The sequence below is a fragment of the Gorilla gorilla genome, chromosome 4 (assembly GCF_029281585.2).
Source record: "Gorilla gorilla gorilla isolate KB3781 chromosome 4, NHGRI_mGorGor1-v2.1_pri, whole genome shotgun sequence".
NCBI lineage: Eukaryota > Metazoa > Chordata > Mammalia > Primates > Hominidae > Gorilla > Gorilla gorilla.
Window position 1 is genome coordinate 49,380,080 of NC_073228.2, and position 16,979 is coordinate 49,397,058.

The 16,979-nt window shown below is 40.8% G+C and overlaps 1 protein-coding gene and 1 pseudogene across 50 annotated transcripts in view; one reads left to right on the forward strand and one right to left on the reverse strand.

Moving 5' to 3' along the window:
- Positions 1 to 16,979, forward strand: part of BRCA1 (BRCA1 DNA repair associated) — an 81,441-nt gene that overhangs the window by 36,014 nt on the left and 28,448 nt on the right. For 14 of the 50 annotated variants that reach the window (XM_055388030.2, XM_031011552.3, XM_055388022.2 and 11 more), the window contains 3 exons: positions 6,768 to 6,939; positions 12,758 to 12,884; positions 14,887 to 15,077. In XM_055388030.2, coding sequence (XP_055244005.2) covers positions 6,768 to 6,939; positions 12,758 to 12,884; positions 14,887 to 15,077 — 490 coding nt within the window. The remainder of the gene's footprint in view (positions 1 to 6,767; positions 6,940 to 12,757; positions 12,885 to 14,886; positions 15,078 to 16,979) is intronic. The other 36 variants (XM_031011556.3, XM_055388026.2, XM_055388048.2 and 33 more) reach the window with 3 other exon arrangements.
- LOC129533752 (large ribosomal subunit protein eL21-like) lies at positions 9,378 to 10,052 on the reverse strand (annotated as a pseudogene).

The window sequence follows — 16,979 nt, forward strand, 5'->3', positions numbered from 1 at the left end:
TTGGTAATGTAATATGAAATGTTTATGTACTAAAGGCAGAATAGTCTAGAAAAAACATTCTGTATCACAACGTCTAAAAATTAATATCATCTTCATCATAGAACCAGGCTCTGTCTCCTAATTTTTTTTTGAGATGGAGTTTTGCTCTGTCACCCAGGCTGGAGTGCAGTGGCACAATCTTGGCTCACTACAACCTTCAGCTCCCAGGTTCAGGATCAAGTGATTTTCGTGCTTCAGCCTTCTAAGTAGCTGGGATTACAGGTGACTGCCACCATGCCCAGCTCATTTTTTTGTATTTTTTTAGTAGAGAGAGGGTTTCACCATGTTGGCCAGGCTCGTCTCGAACTCCTGACCTCAAATAATCCACCCGTCTCAGCCTCCCAAAGTGCTGAGATTACAGGCGTGAGCCACCAGGCCTGGCCTCCTAATTTTTATTTGTAGAAGTGGCACCAAAATTTTCCAAGTTCTCATGCAAAAATTCAGGCTCATCTCAGTTTATTTTTTTCATTTATTTATCTCCCACTAAATTGACAACTTCTAATAATTAGGTTGGTTCTTTGTATTCCCAGCACAGGGTTCTATGCAGAATACACACACAGCAGTTGCTGGCAATAATATTGGTGAGAGTTCTGTACTGGGCTATGTGATCTTAGACAGTTTGCTTATGTTCTCTGACCTGCCGTAGGCACATTCTTAAAATGAAGCTGTTCAGACCCCCTCGATTCATCCTGCTGTGGCTTCTTTTTCCCACCTAAATCTTAAATACCCTTTTAGCTGCTAGTAAGTGAATGATGTTTTTTTATGAACTTTCTGAAGTCAGATTAGATGAAGTTGAGAAAAGCCTGATATTCTTATAAAGTTATATATGTGCATCATAGAAAACTTAGAAAATACAGATAAACAAAAATCATCCATGGACGAACCTTGAAGACATTGTGTTAACTGAAATAAACTGGACACCAAAGGACACATGTTATATGCTTGCACTTACATGAGATACCTAGAATAGTTACATTTGGTTACTCTGGGTACATTGCCTATAGATAAGCCTTGCTCCACAAGGAGCAGTTTAAAAAAAAAAGATAAATTCATAGGATGGAAGGTAGAATAGTGGTTACTAGGGACTTGGGGAGGGGGAAATGGGGAGTTACTGTTTGATGAGTGCAGATTTCAGTTTGGGATGATGAAAAAGTTCTGGAGATAGATAGTGGCAGTGGTAACACAACAGTGTGAAAATACTTAATGCCACTGAACTGTACACTTAAAATGATTAAAATGGTAAGTTAATTGCAATTTGTGTTATCCAGAAATGGTTAGCAATTTATTGGTGTATATTCTTTTAGTATTCCTGTGTGTGCACAGGGGTGCTTGTATATACTTTATCTTTAAAATATATCCAGGAAGCTAGGCATAGTGGCTTACACCTGTAATCCCAGCACTTTGGGAGGGTGAGGCAGGAAGATTGCCTGAGCCCCGGAGGTCAAGGCTGCAGTGAGTTGTGATCACGCTACTGCACTCTGTTCTGGGCAACCCCTGTCTGGGAAAAAAAAAAAAAAATTAGTGAGGCTTAGTGGTGCACACCTGTAGTCTCAGCTACTTGAGAGGCTGGGGTAGGATTGCTTGATCCCAGCAAGTTGAGGCCGTGGTGAGCCATGATGGTGCCACTGCACTCCATCCTGGGTGATATGGTGAGACCCTGTCTCAGAAACAAGAAATCCAGATAATTCTGTACATTATAATCTAGCTTTTACTGGATCATTAAAATTCTTTTTTCTTTTTTTTTTTTTTTTTTCTCTGAGATGGAGTTTCACTCTTGTTGCCCAGGCTGGAGTGCAATGGTGTGACCTCGGCTCACCGCATCCTCTGCCTCCCGGGTTCTGCGATTCTCCTGCCTCAGCCTCCCGAGTAGCTGGGATTACAGGCATGTGCCACCATGCCCAGCTAACTTTGTATTTTTAGTAGAGACAGGGTTTCTCCATGTTGGCCAGGCTGGTCTCAAACTCCTGACCTCAAGTGATCCACCCGCCTCGGCCTCCCAAAGTGCTGGGGTTACAGGCGTGAGCCACCGCACTCAGCCTGGGTCGTTAAAATTCTTAAGTGACTTCATTTTTAATTACTATATGGGATTCTATCTTTCCAGTGTATCATGATTTATTTGACCTATTGCTGAATGTTGGAGGTTTCAGGGTAAGAGGCACAGTTTGCTATTATGTACATCACTATAGTGGCATCCTGGTAGCTAAATATTTGCCTACATCCCTGATTATTTCCTTAGTCTAAATTACTGGGACTAGGATTTTGGTGTTTGATACATGTTACTAAATTGTTTTTTAGAAAGATTAAACCAGTTTATGCTCTTCCAGCCCCTGTGGTATATGATAGTTCCCATTTTCCTGTACCTTGCCAACACTGGGTGATATCCAGTTTTAAAATCTAAATCTTGCATTGCTATGAGAACTACAATTAGAGAAGGCTTATCTTCTACTGCCCATTCTCTGTACAGAGCAAATCCCTCTAGACCTGAAGCCCCTTGGAGTTGTCAAGAAACCTTTGAGATGACTCCCCACTCTGTATCTGAGCTGTCACCAGTATTCTCCACTTCTTCAGGATTGCCATGGCAACTAAATTGATGAAAAGATTTAGGAGGCCTTTTCTCTGTTTGCAATTCCTATGATCCTTTTTGAATGTGGGTTTGGGACTCTGTCAATATACCCATCATCTAATTCTGTCCATTGTGTTTTAAAGTTTAGGGTTGCAATTTCTGATTACATCTGCCTTAGCCATACTGTATTATATTTGACATTCAATATACAATGTCCTTGTTTTTCTGTATTTCTAATCTTATTCCCAGAGATGTGTCTATTTGTTCAGGATTCATTTTGCAATGTGTTTTTACTAAGCATCTACCCAAAACAGTTGAAGTCAGATTTCATGCTATCTTACGTCTAAAGTAGCACAGGCAGGAAAAACTATTGAAGCGGGATTTTTTTTTCCCTTTTTGTACTGAACCGAGAAAAAGTATATAGATGATAGAGAATTCCTAATTTGGTATCATTGATATCTGGGTTTTTGTTTGTTTTTACAGAAGACTGATTAACTATACTTATTTATTAATTTATCTTCTCATTAATAAACACTTGCTGAGTGCTTACTGTCTGCTAGGCATTAGGGAGACAAATATGATTAAGGGAAGATTCCTCCTATCAAGATCATGTGTTCCATTTGGGTATACTAATGCATTAGCAATGTAAATCAAGTAGTGAGAGATCATCTGTTCCCGATAGGAGATGGATTATTGGTGGGGACTTCTGTGTGTGTGTGTGTGTGTGTGTGTGTGTGTGTGTGTGTGTGTGTGATAAAGTAAATATAGGAAATCTTAATTATAGATTCTAAGTAGTAGATATATAAACACTCATTGCAAAGTTGCTTCAAGTTTTCTGTATATTTGAAAATATTCACAACATGTCGACAAAACTAGCATGATAAAGCCACTATTTGTGCTAAGACTTCAGCTTGTATTTGGATTAGGCTTATTATGTAGTAGTAGGAACATTAGAAATAGTTTTAACTCATTAAATACACATGTTTTATGGGAAGGTTTTATATATATATTTATATGTAATGAATGTGAACAAACAAGGGTCAGATATACACTCTGCTTCCCTCCAGACCAGTTCCGGCTGCTCTGCTGCACATTTCAGGAGTCTTATTAGAATTAGCCACATTCTGCCCACTTGCCCTTACTTCTCATATTTCACAACTCCTCCTGGTGGGGACTTAAGGAGACATTCAAACTAGGCCTTGAAAGATGAGAATTTTTCCAAGTGGAAAAAGAGGAGTGGCAGCAAGTAAGGTAAAGGTACAGAGTCATGGAATTCCCAGGAAACATAAAGTTGTCATGTGTTATAGGAAAACAACTTGTGTGAGGGGTGTTGGGAGAAATGAGAGATAATACCAGGGTGTAAAGGGCCTTTTGAATGCTATGTTTAGGAATTTTATCCTAATGGCAGTAATGACTAACAATTATATAGTGTTCAAAAAGTATAACTCAGCAGTGGTATACCACTAAGGGTTTTTTTTCTTTTCTTTTCTTTTTTTTTTTTTTTTTTTTTTTTGAGACAGAGTTTTGCTCTGTTGCCCAGGCTGGAGTGCCGTGGCACGATCTCGGCTCACTGCACTTCCGCCACCTGGGTTCAAGTGATTCTTCTGCCTCAGCCAGGGTTTCACTGTGATGGCCAGGATGGAGCACTAAGGGTCTTTATGGAAGAAAAAGACATGATAAACAAGGCTTTTAGGGAACTTCTACAGTAATGTAGCTGTATTAAAAGTAGAGATCAGAGCAGCATAGTAGAAGTAGAAGGCTAGAGCTAATTGAAGGAGCACTTCAGAATTAGAATCAAGAAGTCTTAGAAACCTATTGGTTTTATTCTCCCTAATGTATTTGGCCACTTACCTGCTGGGGAATTTGTCTAAGTTATAAAAAATAATTCCTTTGGGAAACCCAAAGGAAAGTTATCTATTAATAATTACCCCACTACTTTTTCTGATTTATGTAATGGCCACGTAGAGGTTAGATGTGATGGTTGTGACAGTAGTGACTAATACAGCCTGTGAAGCATTTTGGTCAGATATCTATGTGCTTTCATTCCAGGTTGACTGAGGCAAGACTTTGGCTAGGGTTTGATCAGTGATGTAACTACTCACGAGTACCACGTGGTGGCAATGGCATTGCTGCAGACCTTGGCAGCAAAGCAGTGTTAGAGTAGCAGTAGAAACCTTTGTGAAGCTAGGAATACATTTTCTGGTCATAAAAACCTCCTGAAAATTGTGAACTCAGTGTAGCAGGAGAAAGAAGATGGCTTGTTTTTAGTAAAGGGCAAAGTCATTTTTAAGGATCAGAAGAAGAAATGGAGAGTGAAACAATGTGTTCCTGCCCTACTCCCCCACTGGACTTTTTGGCAACCATTGATGTTCCTTCTAAAAGTGATTTTTAAACATGTATATTTTGAAGCCAGGCACAGTGACTCACGCCTGTAATCCCAGCACTTTGGGAGGCTGAGGCGGGAGGATCATGTGGTCAGGAGATCCAGACCATCCTGGCTAACACGGTGAAACACCATTTCTACTAAAAATACAAAAATTAGCTGGGCATGGTGGCGAGCGCCTGTAATCCCAGCTACTCAGGAGGCTGAAGCAGAAGAATGGCTTGAACCTGGGAGGCGGAGCTTGCAGTGAACCGAGATTGCGCCACTGCACTCCAGCCTGGGCAACAAAGTGAGACTCCGTCTCAAAAAAAAAAAAAAAAAAACATTAGTCGGGCATGGTAGCAGGTGCCTGTAATCCCAGCTACTTGGGAGGCTGAGGCAGGGAGAATTGCTTGAACCAGGTAGGCGGAGGTTGCAGTGAGCCAAGATCGCACCACTGCACTCCAGCCTGGGGCAACAGAGCAAGACTGTCTCAAAATAAGTAAATAAATAAAATAAATTCTTAAAAAGGATATTTTGGAAAACTCCTTACATACCTAAATTCTTTGTTTATCAAATACTTGGACTTAGCACATTCTTCTTTGAAATGGACCAATAAACAACAGGAGCCCATAAGCAAAAAGAACTCATTATTTTAAAAACAGTAACTATCCTTACAGGCTTTCTCAGGGCTCTTTCTGTTGGATCCTTCCCTCTCACAGGTCCTTGCTAATGATCTCTAGGTGGACACATTCTAGATGAGATGTCCCTGTCTAGAATGGCAGCACCATGAGGGCTATATCCTCAGTACTAGGACAGCACCTGGTGCTTAATAGATAGTAAATAGTTGTCTAATTAACTGAGCAAACAGATAGATTCATGAATTAGCTTTTTGCTTTTTCTGTTAGAAACTAAAGATTCAGGTCAGGCACAATGGCTCATGTCTCTAATCCCAGCACTTTGGGAGGCCGAGGTGGGCTGATCACTTGAGGTCAGGAGTTCAAGACCAGCCTGGCCAACATAGTAAAACCCTGTTTCTACAAAAATTACCAAAATTAGCCGGGCATCTTGGCAAGCACCTGTAATGCCAGCTACTTGAGAGGCTGAGGTGGGAGAATCGCTTGAACCTGGGAGGAAGAGGTTGCAGTGAGCCGAGATGGTGCCAGCCTGGGTGACAGAGGGAGACTTAAAAAAAAAAGAAAGAAAAAAAGAAAAGAAACTAAAGGTTCAAAGAATCCCAGAAAAGGAAGAGTCCTCACAAGCCAGTAATCTAGGCAGGATTACTGATAGTATTTTTATATTTGTTGTATTTTTATAAAATGCCATAGATAGAGGGCTTTTTTCAACATTACATCAGTCTAAAAATCACACATTTTTATATGAACTAACCTAAATGTCTGATGAATCTCACAACACCAAGTCTTTGAAATGTGCCCATATAAATAAAATGTTAACAGATTCATGCTAATTTTAAATATCGATAGTGTTTAAATACCTTAATTATTTTTTCACTCCCTAGCTTTAAAAAAGAAAATAACCAACTTCAAAAGGACATCACAATAACATCAAGTCTATTGGGGGGAATTTGAGGATTTTTTCCCTCACTAACATCATTTGGAAATAATTTCATGGGCATTAATTGCATGAATGTGGTTAGATTAAAAGGTGTTCAGCCAGAACTTGTAGTTCCATACTAGGTGATTTCAATTCCTGTGCTAAAATTAATTTGTATGATATATTTTCATTTAATAGAAAGCTTCTCAAAGTATTTCATTTTCTTGGTGCCATTTATCGTTTTTGAAGCAGAGGGATACCATGCAAGATAACCTGATAAAGCTCCAGCAGGAAATGGCTGAACTAGAAGCTGTGTTAGAACAGCATGGGAGCCAGCCTTCTAACAGCTACCCTTCCATCATAAGTGACTCTTCTGCCCTTGAGGACCTGCGAAATCCAGAACAAAGCACATCAGAAAAAGGTGTGTATTGTTGGCCAAACACTGATATCTTAAGCAAAATTCTTTCCTTCCCCTTTATCTCCTTCTGAAAAGTAAGGACCTAGCTCCAACATTTTATGATCCTTGCTCAGCACATGGGTAATTATGGAGCCTTGGTTCTTGTCCCTGCTCACAACTAATATACGAGTCAGAGGGACCCAAGGCAGTCATTCATGTTGTCATCTGAGTACCTACAACAAGTAGATGCTATGGGGAGCCCATGGAAGATACATGGTATACAACATAGCTCTTGCTCTATCGGAAGCTAAGTGGAATGGGAGAAATTGGTGACAGGCAACCCCATAATTTCAGAAAGCTATGAAAAGTACTCAGACATATTCCTTATAACACTGGTGTCACATCACAAAGACCTATTTAATGTGCTTCTGATTTATAGGGAGAGACATCCTATACTTCAGGAACTGCACTTTGATCCACAGAAAGCCTAGTGATGTAGAGCTCCTGTTAGTTCAAAAGGAAAAGAAAAGAACAACACAGAAAGCCTAATTATGCAATAGAGTCAAGTGCTTTATAGCAATGTTACAGTTATCAAAAAAAATCCAGATGGACCTCTGAGAGGATGCCATTGGAGTAACCAGGCAGATGCAGTTGATCAGAGCTGACTTCCTATAAGAAGTGAGCACTGAGCTGAGGAATAATGGCATAAATGAAGGAAAGTGAGATGGAAATTTGAGTTTTTAATTGGAAAGACAATACATCAGGCAGGTTTTTAAATAGGGGCAAACAAACAGACACATAGGAGATGCTAGGCATGGGGTCCCTACTAGGATGCTGCTTAGAAACATGCAGGGGTGGTGAGTACTCCCAAAGTACACTTCATTCCTAGCTCAGTGATTCTTATCTGAGTGTTAAAGTTCCTTCTTCAGCACCCTGTTCCACAGTCCAACTGGGAACTTTAAGACCTTTCTTGGAGTCTTTCTAGGAACTCAAGTCTGCTACTTATACAGAACAGTGGCTTTGGTCCCCAGTTGTGCCTTGCAGTATTTTTGCGTTCAGGAAGAAACAGTAGCTCTTGGATAAAGAAGCTAGCTAGAAACTCTGTTGCTATGGCAGTGCTTCAAAATGTATTTCCTTAAATGCTTTCTTTGTAACTATCTTCATTTAGTTCATCTCTCAGATAATGAGAGATCAGAGTCCCATCCCCAGTATAATACTCTTCTTTGGGGTACTTTCACCATCTTCAGTCTAAACACAGACTAGACTTTCAATTATAATGTGTAAGATGTAAAATGTTATTATTGTGTGACTTTGAATATCTGTGTAAATCTACTATCTCCTCTTTGGTATATACGTGTGCTTATTTTTTTCTGGAGATCTGTAACTGAAATGCTTAATTTCTGAATTGTTTTGGATATCACAACTTAATACCAACATAAGTTTTGAGCCTTTTCCTCCCTAAATCTGATGTCAGTCTAACTGAAACTCAAATGAACTTTTTAGAAATAATTTTTTCTTTTCTTTAATTTTTTTTTTAAGTAGAGACAGGGACGCACTGTTAACTAGGCTGGTCTTGAACTCCTGATCTTGAGCCATCCTCCCCGACCTGAGCCTCACCTTATAGAGAGGGTCTTGCTCTGTTGCCCAAGCTGGAGGGCAGTGGCATAATCACAGCTCACTGCAGCCTCTCAACCTCCTCAAGCGATCCTCCTGCCTTAGCCTCCCAAGTAGCTGGGACTATAGGCGTCCACCACCATACCCAGCTAATTTTTTTTTTTTTTTTTTGTAGAGACAAGGTCTCCCTGTGTTGCCCAAGTTGGTCTCAAACTCCTGGACTCAAGCAGTCCTCTCACCTCAGCCTCCCAAAGTGCTGGGGTTACAGGTGTGAGCCATGGCACCTGGCCAGAACTTCTAGTAAAAAGAATATTGTTGCCGGGTACGGTGGCTCACGCCTGTAACCCCAGCACTTTGGGAGGCCAAGGCAGGCGAATCACCTGAGGTCGGGAGCTCGAGACCAGCCTGACCAACATGGAGAAACCACATCTCTACTAAAACTACAAAAAATTAGCCAGGCGTGGTGGCACATGCCTGTAATCCCAGCTACTTGGGAGCCACGGTGCCCGGCCTAGTTTATTATTTCTTAATATCTGTTGTCTTCCAGTGTCTTCCTTAATTCTTCACAATACCCTGTACAATGCTTAGCACACAGTGGGCAGTCTGTAAGTTTATTAAATGTTTGGTGTGGCCCATACTTCCTATCCACAAAGAATGTAACATGTTAAGACATCTAGATGAGGGAATGATTTAAGAGGAACTACAATAATATTCTGAAACTTGGACTCTGGATCTCTGCATTTAGACTTTCCTAAACCAGCCAGCAAGTAGATCATCATGTCACAAGGCCTAGGTTGGGCTTGCTGTTCAGAGAATGAATTAAGGATTAAGGAGAAAAAAAAGCAGAAAGGTTTTGCTGTGTTTTTCAGGTTCTATTGAGTTGTTAACTTCTAACAAGTTATCTTATTTGCTTCATTGCATGAGGCCCATTGTAGTAAGAAGAGGAATTTATATGCTAAATGTTCTGGTGATAGAATGACTTTTCTTTTTTTTTACAGTCCAAAGGTCTTTTTTTTTTTTTTTTTTTTTTTTTAACACCTATTATGCCATGAATTCATAGGGAATAGGTTCCAGCTGCTCAGGCTCCTTCCCATTGGTTCTCACAAAGTGTGCTTCTCTGGGTGGAACAGGCTGGTGCTTCAGTTGAACCCACGTACCTTTCTCTTTGGCTTCTTTCTTTTTCTGATCATTTTCCTTCACGCGTTTCAGGAAGCTGTCTTGGCTCTTAGAGTGTTTAATGTGCTCAATACGCACATTAATTCTCTTGGCAAGAATCTTGCCCTTAACTTGTTTACAGCGATGCCAACAGCATGCTGGGTCACATTGTAGACTTTTCCAGTTTTGCCATGGTAACACTTGTGGGGCATTCCTTTTTGAACAGTACCCGTTCCCTTGATGTCTACAATTTCACCTTTCTTACAGATTCGCATATACATGGCCAAAGGAACAACTCCATGTTTTCTAAAAGGCCTAGAGAACATATATCAGGTGCCTCTCCTCTTTCCCTTTGTGTTCGTCATTTTGGCAAATTACTGAAAGATGGTGGTTCTGGCCAAAAGGAGGAATGACTTTTTAATAGCTGTGTTTGTATCTGAGCCTTCCCTCTGCCTTTCATTTTTTTTTGTTTTGTTTTGTTTTGTTTTTGTTTGAGATGAAGTTTCACTTTTGTTGCGCAGGCTGGAGTGCAATGGTGTGATTTCGGCTCACTACAATGTCCGCCTCAGCCTCCCGAGTAGCTGGGATTACAGGCACCCGCCACCACGCCCAGCTAATTTTTGTATTTTTAGTAGAGACAGGGTTTCACCATGTTGGCCGGGCTGATCTCAAACTCCTGACCTCAGGTGATCTGCCCACCTCGACCTCTCAAAGTGCTGGGATCATAGGCGTGAGCCACATCACCCGGCCACTTTTTTCTTTTTTTTAACTCTTTCCAATGGTTAATTCTGTTTGATATGATTCCTTGGAACTTGCACATTACCCTTTATCAATTATCACCCTGTATTGGGGGTGAGGAGGATGATACCTCTCTTCATAGTTAGATCCTGCTTACTTTCAACAGAGTTCTTAACAATCCTAGAAACTCACAGGTCCAGAAAAGACAAGCATAAAGGAAACTATAAATAATGCATTTGAAGACTAACTCAGGAAATCAATGATTATTTCCCCCCAGGCTACCCAGTGTCTTAAAAAAACAGTTTAATTAATACAATCTTTTGTTTCAATTTTCTACCTATATTTATGGCTTTTAGCTTTTCTAATAAAAGCTCAAAATGAATTACAGTCATCAGTGACTTTTTAATGAATAGAAGACATTTGCAATTTTTAACTATTTGTTTTTACTTATTAAATATTTCCGCCTTGGCCAGGCGTAGTGGCTCACGCCTATAATCCCAGCACTGTGAGATGCCAAGGCAGGAGGATCACTTGAGTTTAAGAGTTCTAGACCAGGCTGGGTATGGTGGCTCATGCCTATAATCCCAGCACTTTGTGAGGCCAAGGTTGGCGGATCACCTGAGGTCAGGAGTTTAAGACCAGCCTGGCCAATATGGTAAAACCCCATCTCTACAAAAAATACAAAAATTAGCCAAGGGGTGGTGGTGGGCACCTATAATCCCATCTTCTTGGGAGGCTAAGGCAGGAGAATTGCTTGAACCTGGAGGCAGAGGTTGCAGTGAGCCGAGATCATGCCACTGTATTCCAGCCTGGGTAACAGAGCAAGACTCTGTCTCAAAAAAAAAAAAAAAAAAAAAGAGTTTGAAACCAGCCTGGTCAACACAGCAAGACACCCATCTCTTTGAAAAATAACGGTCGGGCGCAGTGGCTCACGCCTGTAATCCCAGCACTTTGGGAGGCCGAGGCAGTCAGATCACCTGAGGTCGGGAGTTCGAGACCAGCCTGACCAACATGGAGAAACCCCATCTCTACTAAAAATACAAAATTAGTTGGGCGTGGTGGTGCATACCTGTAATCCCAGCTACTTGGGAGGCTGAGGCAGGAGAATAGCTTGAACCTGGGAGGCAGAGAGGTTGTGGTGAGCCAAGATCACGCTATTGCACTGCAGCCTGGGCAACAAGAGCAAAACTCCGTCTCAAAATAAATAAATAAATAAAAATAAATAAATAAGTACTTCTGCCTTTAAGCCACTTCCTAGAAGGCAGTGGCACAAAGTGATACATTTGGAGGAGTAAATATATTACAAAATGAATTAGGCCGGGCGCAGTGGCTCATGTCTGTAATCCCCGCACTTTGGGAGGCCAAGGCGGGTGGATCACTTGAGGTCAGGAGTTCGAGACTAGCCTGACCAACAGGGTAAAATCCCATCTCTACTAAAAACACCAAAAAAACTAGCTGGGCGTGGTGGCAGGCACCTGTAATGTCAGCTACTAGGAAGGCTGAGGCAGGAGAATCGCTTGAACCCAGGAGGTGGAGGTTGCAGTGAGCCAAGATTGCACCATTGCACTCCAGCTTGGGCGACAGAGTGAGACTCCGTCTCAAAAAAAAAAAAAAGAACTAACATGCCAGAACTTTGCCTTCAGTATGTTTTGTGATTTTTCCCTTCTTGTGCCATTTCATCATTAGTTCCATGTATTATTTAAGATTTCTTATCAACCAGCACCTTGGGATTTTTTTGTGTATGTGTTGGTTTAGGGGGTTTATTTGTTTTTTTCTTTTTTTTTTGGTAATTGAAAATGTGAAGCAAAATGTCACCTGTTTTTTCTTTCATGTCTGACACTCATGTCTTGTTTACCCCCGACATGCAGAAGCTGAAATCCCCATTTCATACAGTCTTTAATGTGGAGGCAGTAGGGATGGAGAAAATAATGTACTTTGTGCTCTCCGGTACTCTTTCTTTCCTATTGTCTGAGGGGATTTGGGCATAATTTATTTTGCTGCAGAGATAAAAATTTGTTATATATATTTTTTATCATTCAGGGCCAAGGAATATAGATTTTTTTTTCAGCCTTGTCTCAGCTGGGTGTCTTTATTTACTCTGTCTTAAAGTGTTCCTTTTATTATCATTATTATTTTTTAATCACTGAATTCCATTGGGTGCTAGCATCTGTCTGTTGCATTGCTTGTGTTTATAAAATTCTGCCTGATATACTTGTTTAAAAACCAATTTGTGTATCATAGATTGATGCTTTTGAAAAAAATCAGTATTCTAACCTGAATTATCACTATCAGAACAAAGCAGTAAAGTAGATTTGTTTTCTCATTCCATTTAAAGCAGTATTAACTTCACAGAAAAGTAGTGAATACCCTATAAGCCAGAATCCAGAAGGCCTTTCTGCTGACAAGTTTGAGGTGTCTGCAGATAGTTCTACCAGTAAAAATAAAGAACCAGGAGTGGAAAGGTAAGAAACATCAATGTAAAGATGCTGTGGTATCTGACATCTTTATTTATATTGAACTCTTATTGTTAATTTTTTTCACCATACTTTCTCCATTTTTTTGCATACAGGCATTTATACACTTTTATTGCTCTAGGATACTTCTTTTGTTTAATCCTATATAGGTTTTTTGAACCTATAACATAAGCTACAACATGAGAAATGTGCGGTTAGATAGATATGTCCCTTCTGAAGGTCAGAAAAAAATATAATGGAGGTAAAACCTGAACAAGCTTGGAAACTGATGGTAGACTTCTTCAAGGCAGCCCTTGCCCTAATTAAAATTCTTGTCTTTCTAGAAAAAGTCTAGCTGTTGATTTACCACAGAAAATAATAATAATAATTACTATTATTATTATTTTTTGAGACAGGGTCGCCCTGTGTCACCTAGATTGCAGTGGCGCAATCATGGCTCACTGCATCCTCCGTTTTTCAGGCTCAAGCAATCCTCCCACCTTAGCCTCCTGAGTAGCTGGGTCCACAAGCATGCGCCACCCACACCCACTAAGTTTTTGTATTTTTGGTAGAGATGGAGTTTTACCTTGTTGCCCAGGCTGGTCTCAAATTCCTGGACTCAAGTAGTCCGCCCGCCTTGCCCTCCCAAAGCCAGAAAACATTTAGAATATCTTTCAGAGATGTGTATTTACACCACTATTAACACAGGGCTGTATAGCAGTCCAGTACTGGACTATGTAGTCCAGTACCATTCTTTTCCTTACTGGAGGGCCAGGCGTGGTGGCAGGTGCCTGTAATCCCAGCTACTCAGGAGGCTGAGGCAGGAGAATTGCTTGAACCTGGGAGGCAGAGGTTGCAGTGAGCCGGGACCGTGCCATTGCACTCCAGCCTGGGCGACAGAGCAAGACTCCGTCTCAAAAAAAAAAAAAAAAAAAAAAAGACTCCATCTCAAAACAAAAAAAAAAGAGAGAGAGAGCAGTAATTCAGGTCTCACCCATCTTCAATCAGGGGGCCTAGCCTTAGTATTTGACCCATAGTAAGCACCCAATAATTGTTTAAATTAATTAACCTCTGAGGCCCTTTAAATCTGTTGATAAGTATCTTATTTTGCAAAGTCCTAAGCACTTGGAAGAGCAGAGGAACTATTTACTGGGTGTGTATGCTTTTCTAGCAATATTTTATAGCTGGCTTTTATTTTTAGAATGAATTTGAACATTGAAAAGGCAGGCAATAGGGATGATTCTGTGAATTCTGCTAAAACTGAGTAGAAAGAATGAGTGTAGAGATGTCGACATTGATCAACTTTCTATCTTCATAAGAGATCTGATTCTAACATATCCATTTAGACTCAAGTAGAATATTGTGTATAGAGTGAGTGGCAGTGAGTAATTTGGTAAAAATTTGCTGACCTGCTTTTATTCTTTCTTCCTTTCTTTCTTCCTTTCCTTCCTTCCTTCCGTCCTTTCCTTTCCTTTCCCTCCCTTCCTTCCTTCTTTCCTTCTTTCTTTCCTTTCTTTCCTTTCTTCCTTTCTTTCCTTCCTCCCTTCCTTTTCTTTTTTTCTTTCCTTTCCTTTTCTTTCCTTTCTTTCCTTTCCTTTCTTTCTTGACAGAGTCTTGCTCTGTCACCCAGGCTGGAGTGCAGTGGCGTGATCTTGGCTCACTGCAACCTCTGTCTCCCAGGTTCGAGCAATTTTCCTGCCTCAGCCTCCCAAGTAGCTGAGATTACAGGCGCCAGCCACCACACCCAGCTAGTGACCTGCTTTTAAACAGCTAGGAGATATGGTGCCTCAGACCAACCCAACCCCTCGGGGGAGATGTTATATGTCAACCCTGACATATTGGCAGGCAACATGAATCCAGACTTCTAGGCTGTCATGTGGGCTCTTTTTTGCCAGTCATTTCTGATCTCTCTGACATGAGCTGTTTCATTTATGCTTTGGCTGCCCAGGAAGTATGATTTGTCCTTTCACAATTGGTGGCGATGGTTTTCTCCTTCCATTTATCTTTCTAGGTCATCCCCTTCTAAATGCCCATCATTAGATGATAGGTGGTACATGCACAGTTGCTCTGGGAGTCTTCAGAATAGAAACTACCCATCTCAAGAGGAGCTCATTAAGGTTGTTGATGTGGAGGAGCAACAGCTGGAAGAGTCTGGGCCACACGATTTGACGGAAACATCTTACTTGCCAAGGCAAGATCTAGGTAATATTTCATCTGCTGTATTGGAACAAACACTTTGATTTTACTCTGAATCCTACATAAAGATATTCTGGTTAACCAACTTTTAGATGTACTAGTCTATCATGGACACTTTTGTTATACTTAATTAAGCCCACTTTAGAAAAATAGCGCAAGTGTTAATCAAGGTTTACTTGAAAATTATTGAAACTGTTAATCCATCTATATTTTAATTAATGGTTTAACTAATGATTTTGAGGATGAGGGAGTCTTGGTGTACTCTAAATGTATTATTTCAGGCCAGGCATAGTGGCTTACGCCTGTAATCCCAGTACTCCAGGAGGCCGAGGCAGGTGGATCAGCTGAGGTCAGGAGTTCAAGACCTGTCTGGCCGACATGGTGAAACCCTGTCTCTACTAAAAATACAAAAAAATTAACTGGGTGTGCTACTGCATGCCCGTAATCCTAGCTACTCTGGAGGCTGAGGCAGCAGAATCACTTGAACCCGGGAGGCGGAGGTTGCGGTGAGCCAAGATCACACCACTGCACTCCAGTCTGGGTGACAGAGCAAGACTCCATCTCAAAAAAAAAAAAAAAAAAAAAAAAAAATATATATATATATATATACATACACACATATATTTTATTTCAACTGTTAGACAAGAGTCCGAAGGCCAAAGAATAAAGTTTTAGGCCAGTCTTTTATTAGAAAATGAGTCAAATCCCAAAGCAAGTTTTTTTTTATGAGTTAATGAATATAAATGACTACATATTTTATGCCTTAAAAATCACTTTTAATGAATGGTGTTTTATGGCTTGTAAATCAGAGTTTTAATCAGTAAAGAAAGTTTTTAATCCTCAAAAACACGTTATCATAAAAGACACTGTTTGGCATCAAATGTGGTATTTGGCCATGTTCATTAGGGTCATTTTAGGAATCTCATACATTCTACTTAGCTATGCTTAATTCCTGATACCATGGCATTTTCTGAAATGTTTCAACGATGACATCTCTGCTGTTTTTAATTTGGTAATGATATCTGCTGATTTATTAAGTGAAAAAAGTAATGGTGTCATTACCTTGGATGAAGAAACAAAAATAAAGCATTTGCCACATTTTTCAACTTTTTTTTCCTTTCTTACAAAATTACTATAAGCTCATTGCCCCCAAATTGGACAATATAGGGAATAAAAAAGATAATTTGGGGTGGGGTTAGACGCGGGTCTTGTTATGTTGCCCAGGCTGGTCTCTAACTCCTGGCCTCATGCAATCTTCCTACCTTGGCCTCCCAAAGTGCTGGGATTATAGGTGTGAGCCACTTCACCAAGCTGAGATGCCACCTCTTAAAAGATAAAATAAGGACAGGTGCAGTGGCTCATGCCTGTAATCTCAGTACTTTGGGAGGCCAAGGTGGGAGGATTGCTCGAGGCCAAGAGTTCAAGACCAGCCTGGGCAATGTAGCGAGACCTGATCTCTATCAAAAGTTAAAAAAAAAAAAAAAAAACTAGCTGGGGCCAGGCATGGTGGGTGGCTTACGCCTGTAATCCCAGCACTTTGGGAGGCCGAGGCGGGCAGATCACCTGAGGGCAGGAGTTCAGGACCAACCTGACCAATATGGAGAAACCCTGTCTCTACTAAAAATACAAAATTAGCCAGGCTTGGTGGCTTATGCCTGTAGTCCCAGCTACTTGGGAGGCTGAGGCAGGAGAATCGCTTGAACCGTGGAGGCAGAGGTTTCAGTGAGCTGAGATCGCGCCATTGCACTCTAGCCTGGGCAACAAGAATGAAACTCCATCTCAAAAAAAAAAAAATTAGCTGGAAGGTGGCAAACACCTGTGGTCCCAGCTACTCAGGAGGCTGAGACAGGAAGATCACTTGAGTCCAGAAGGTCAAGGCTGCAGGTGAGCCATGTTTGTGCCACTGCA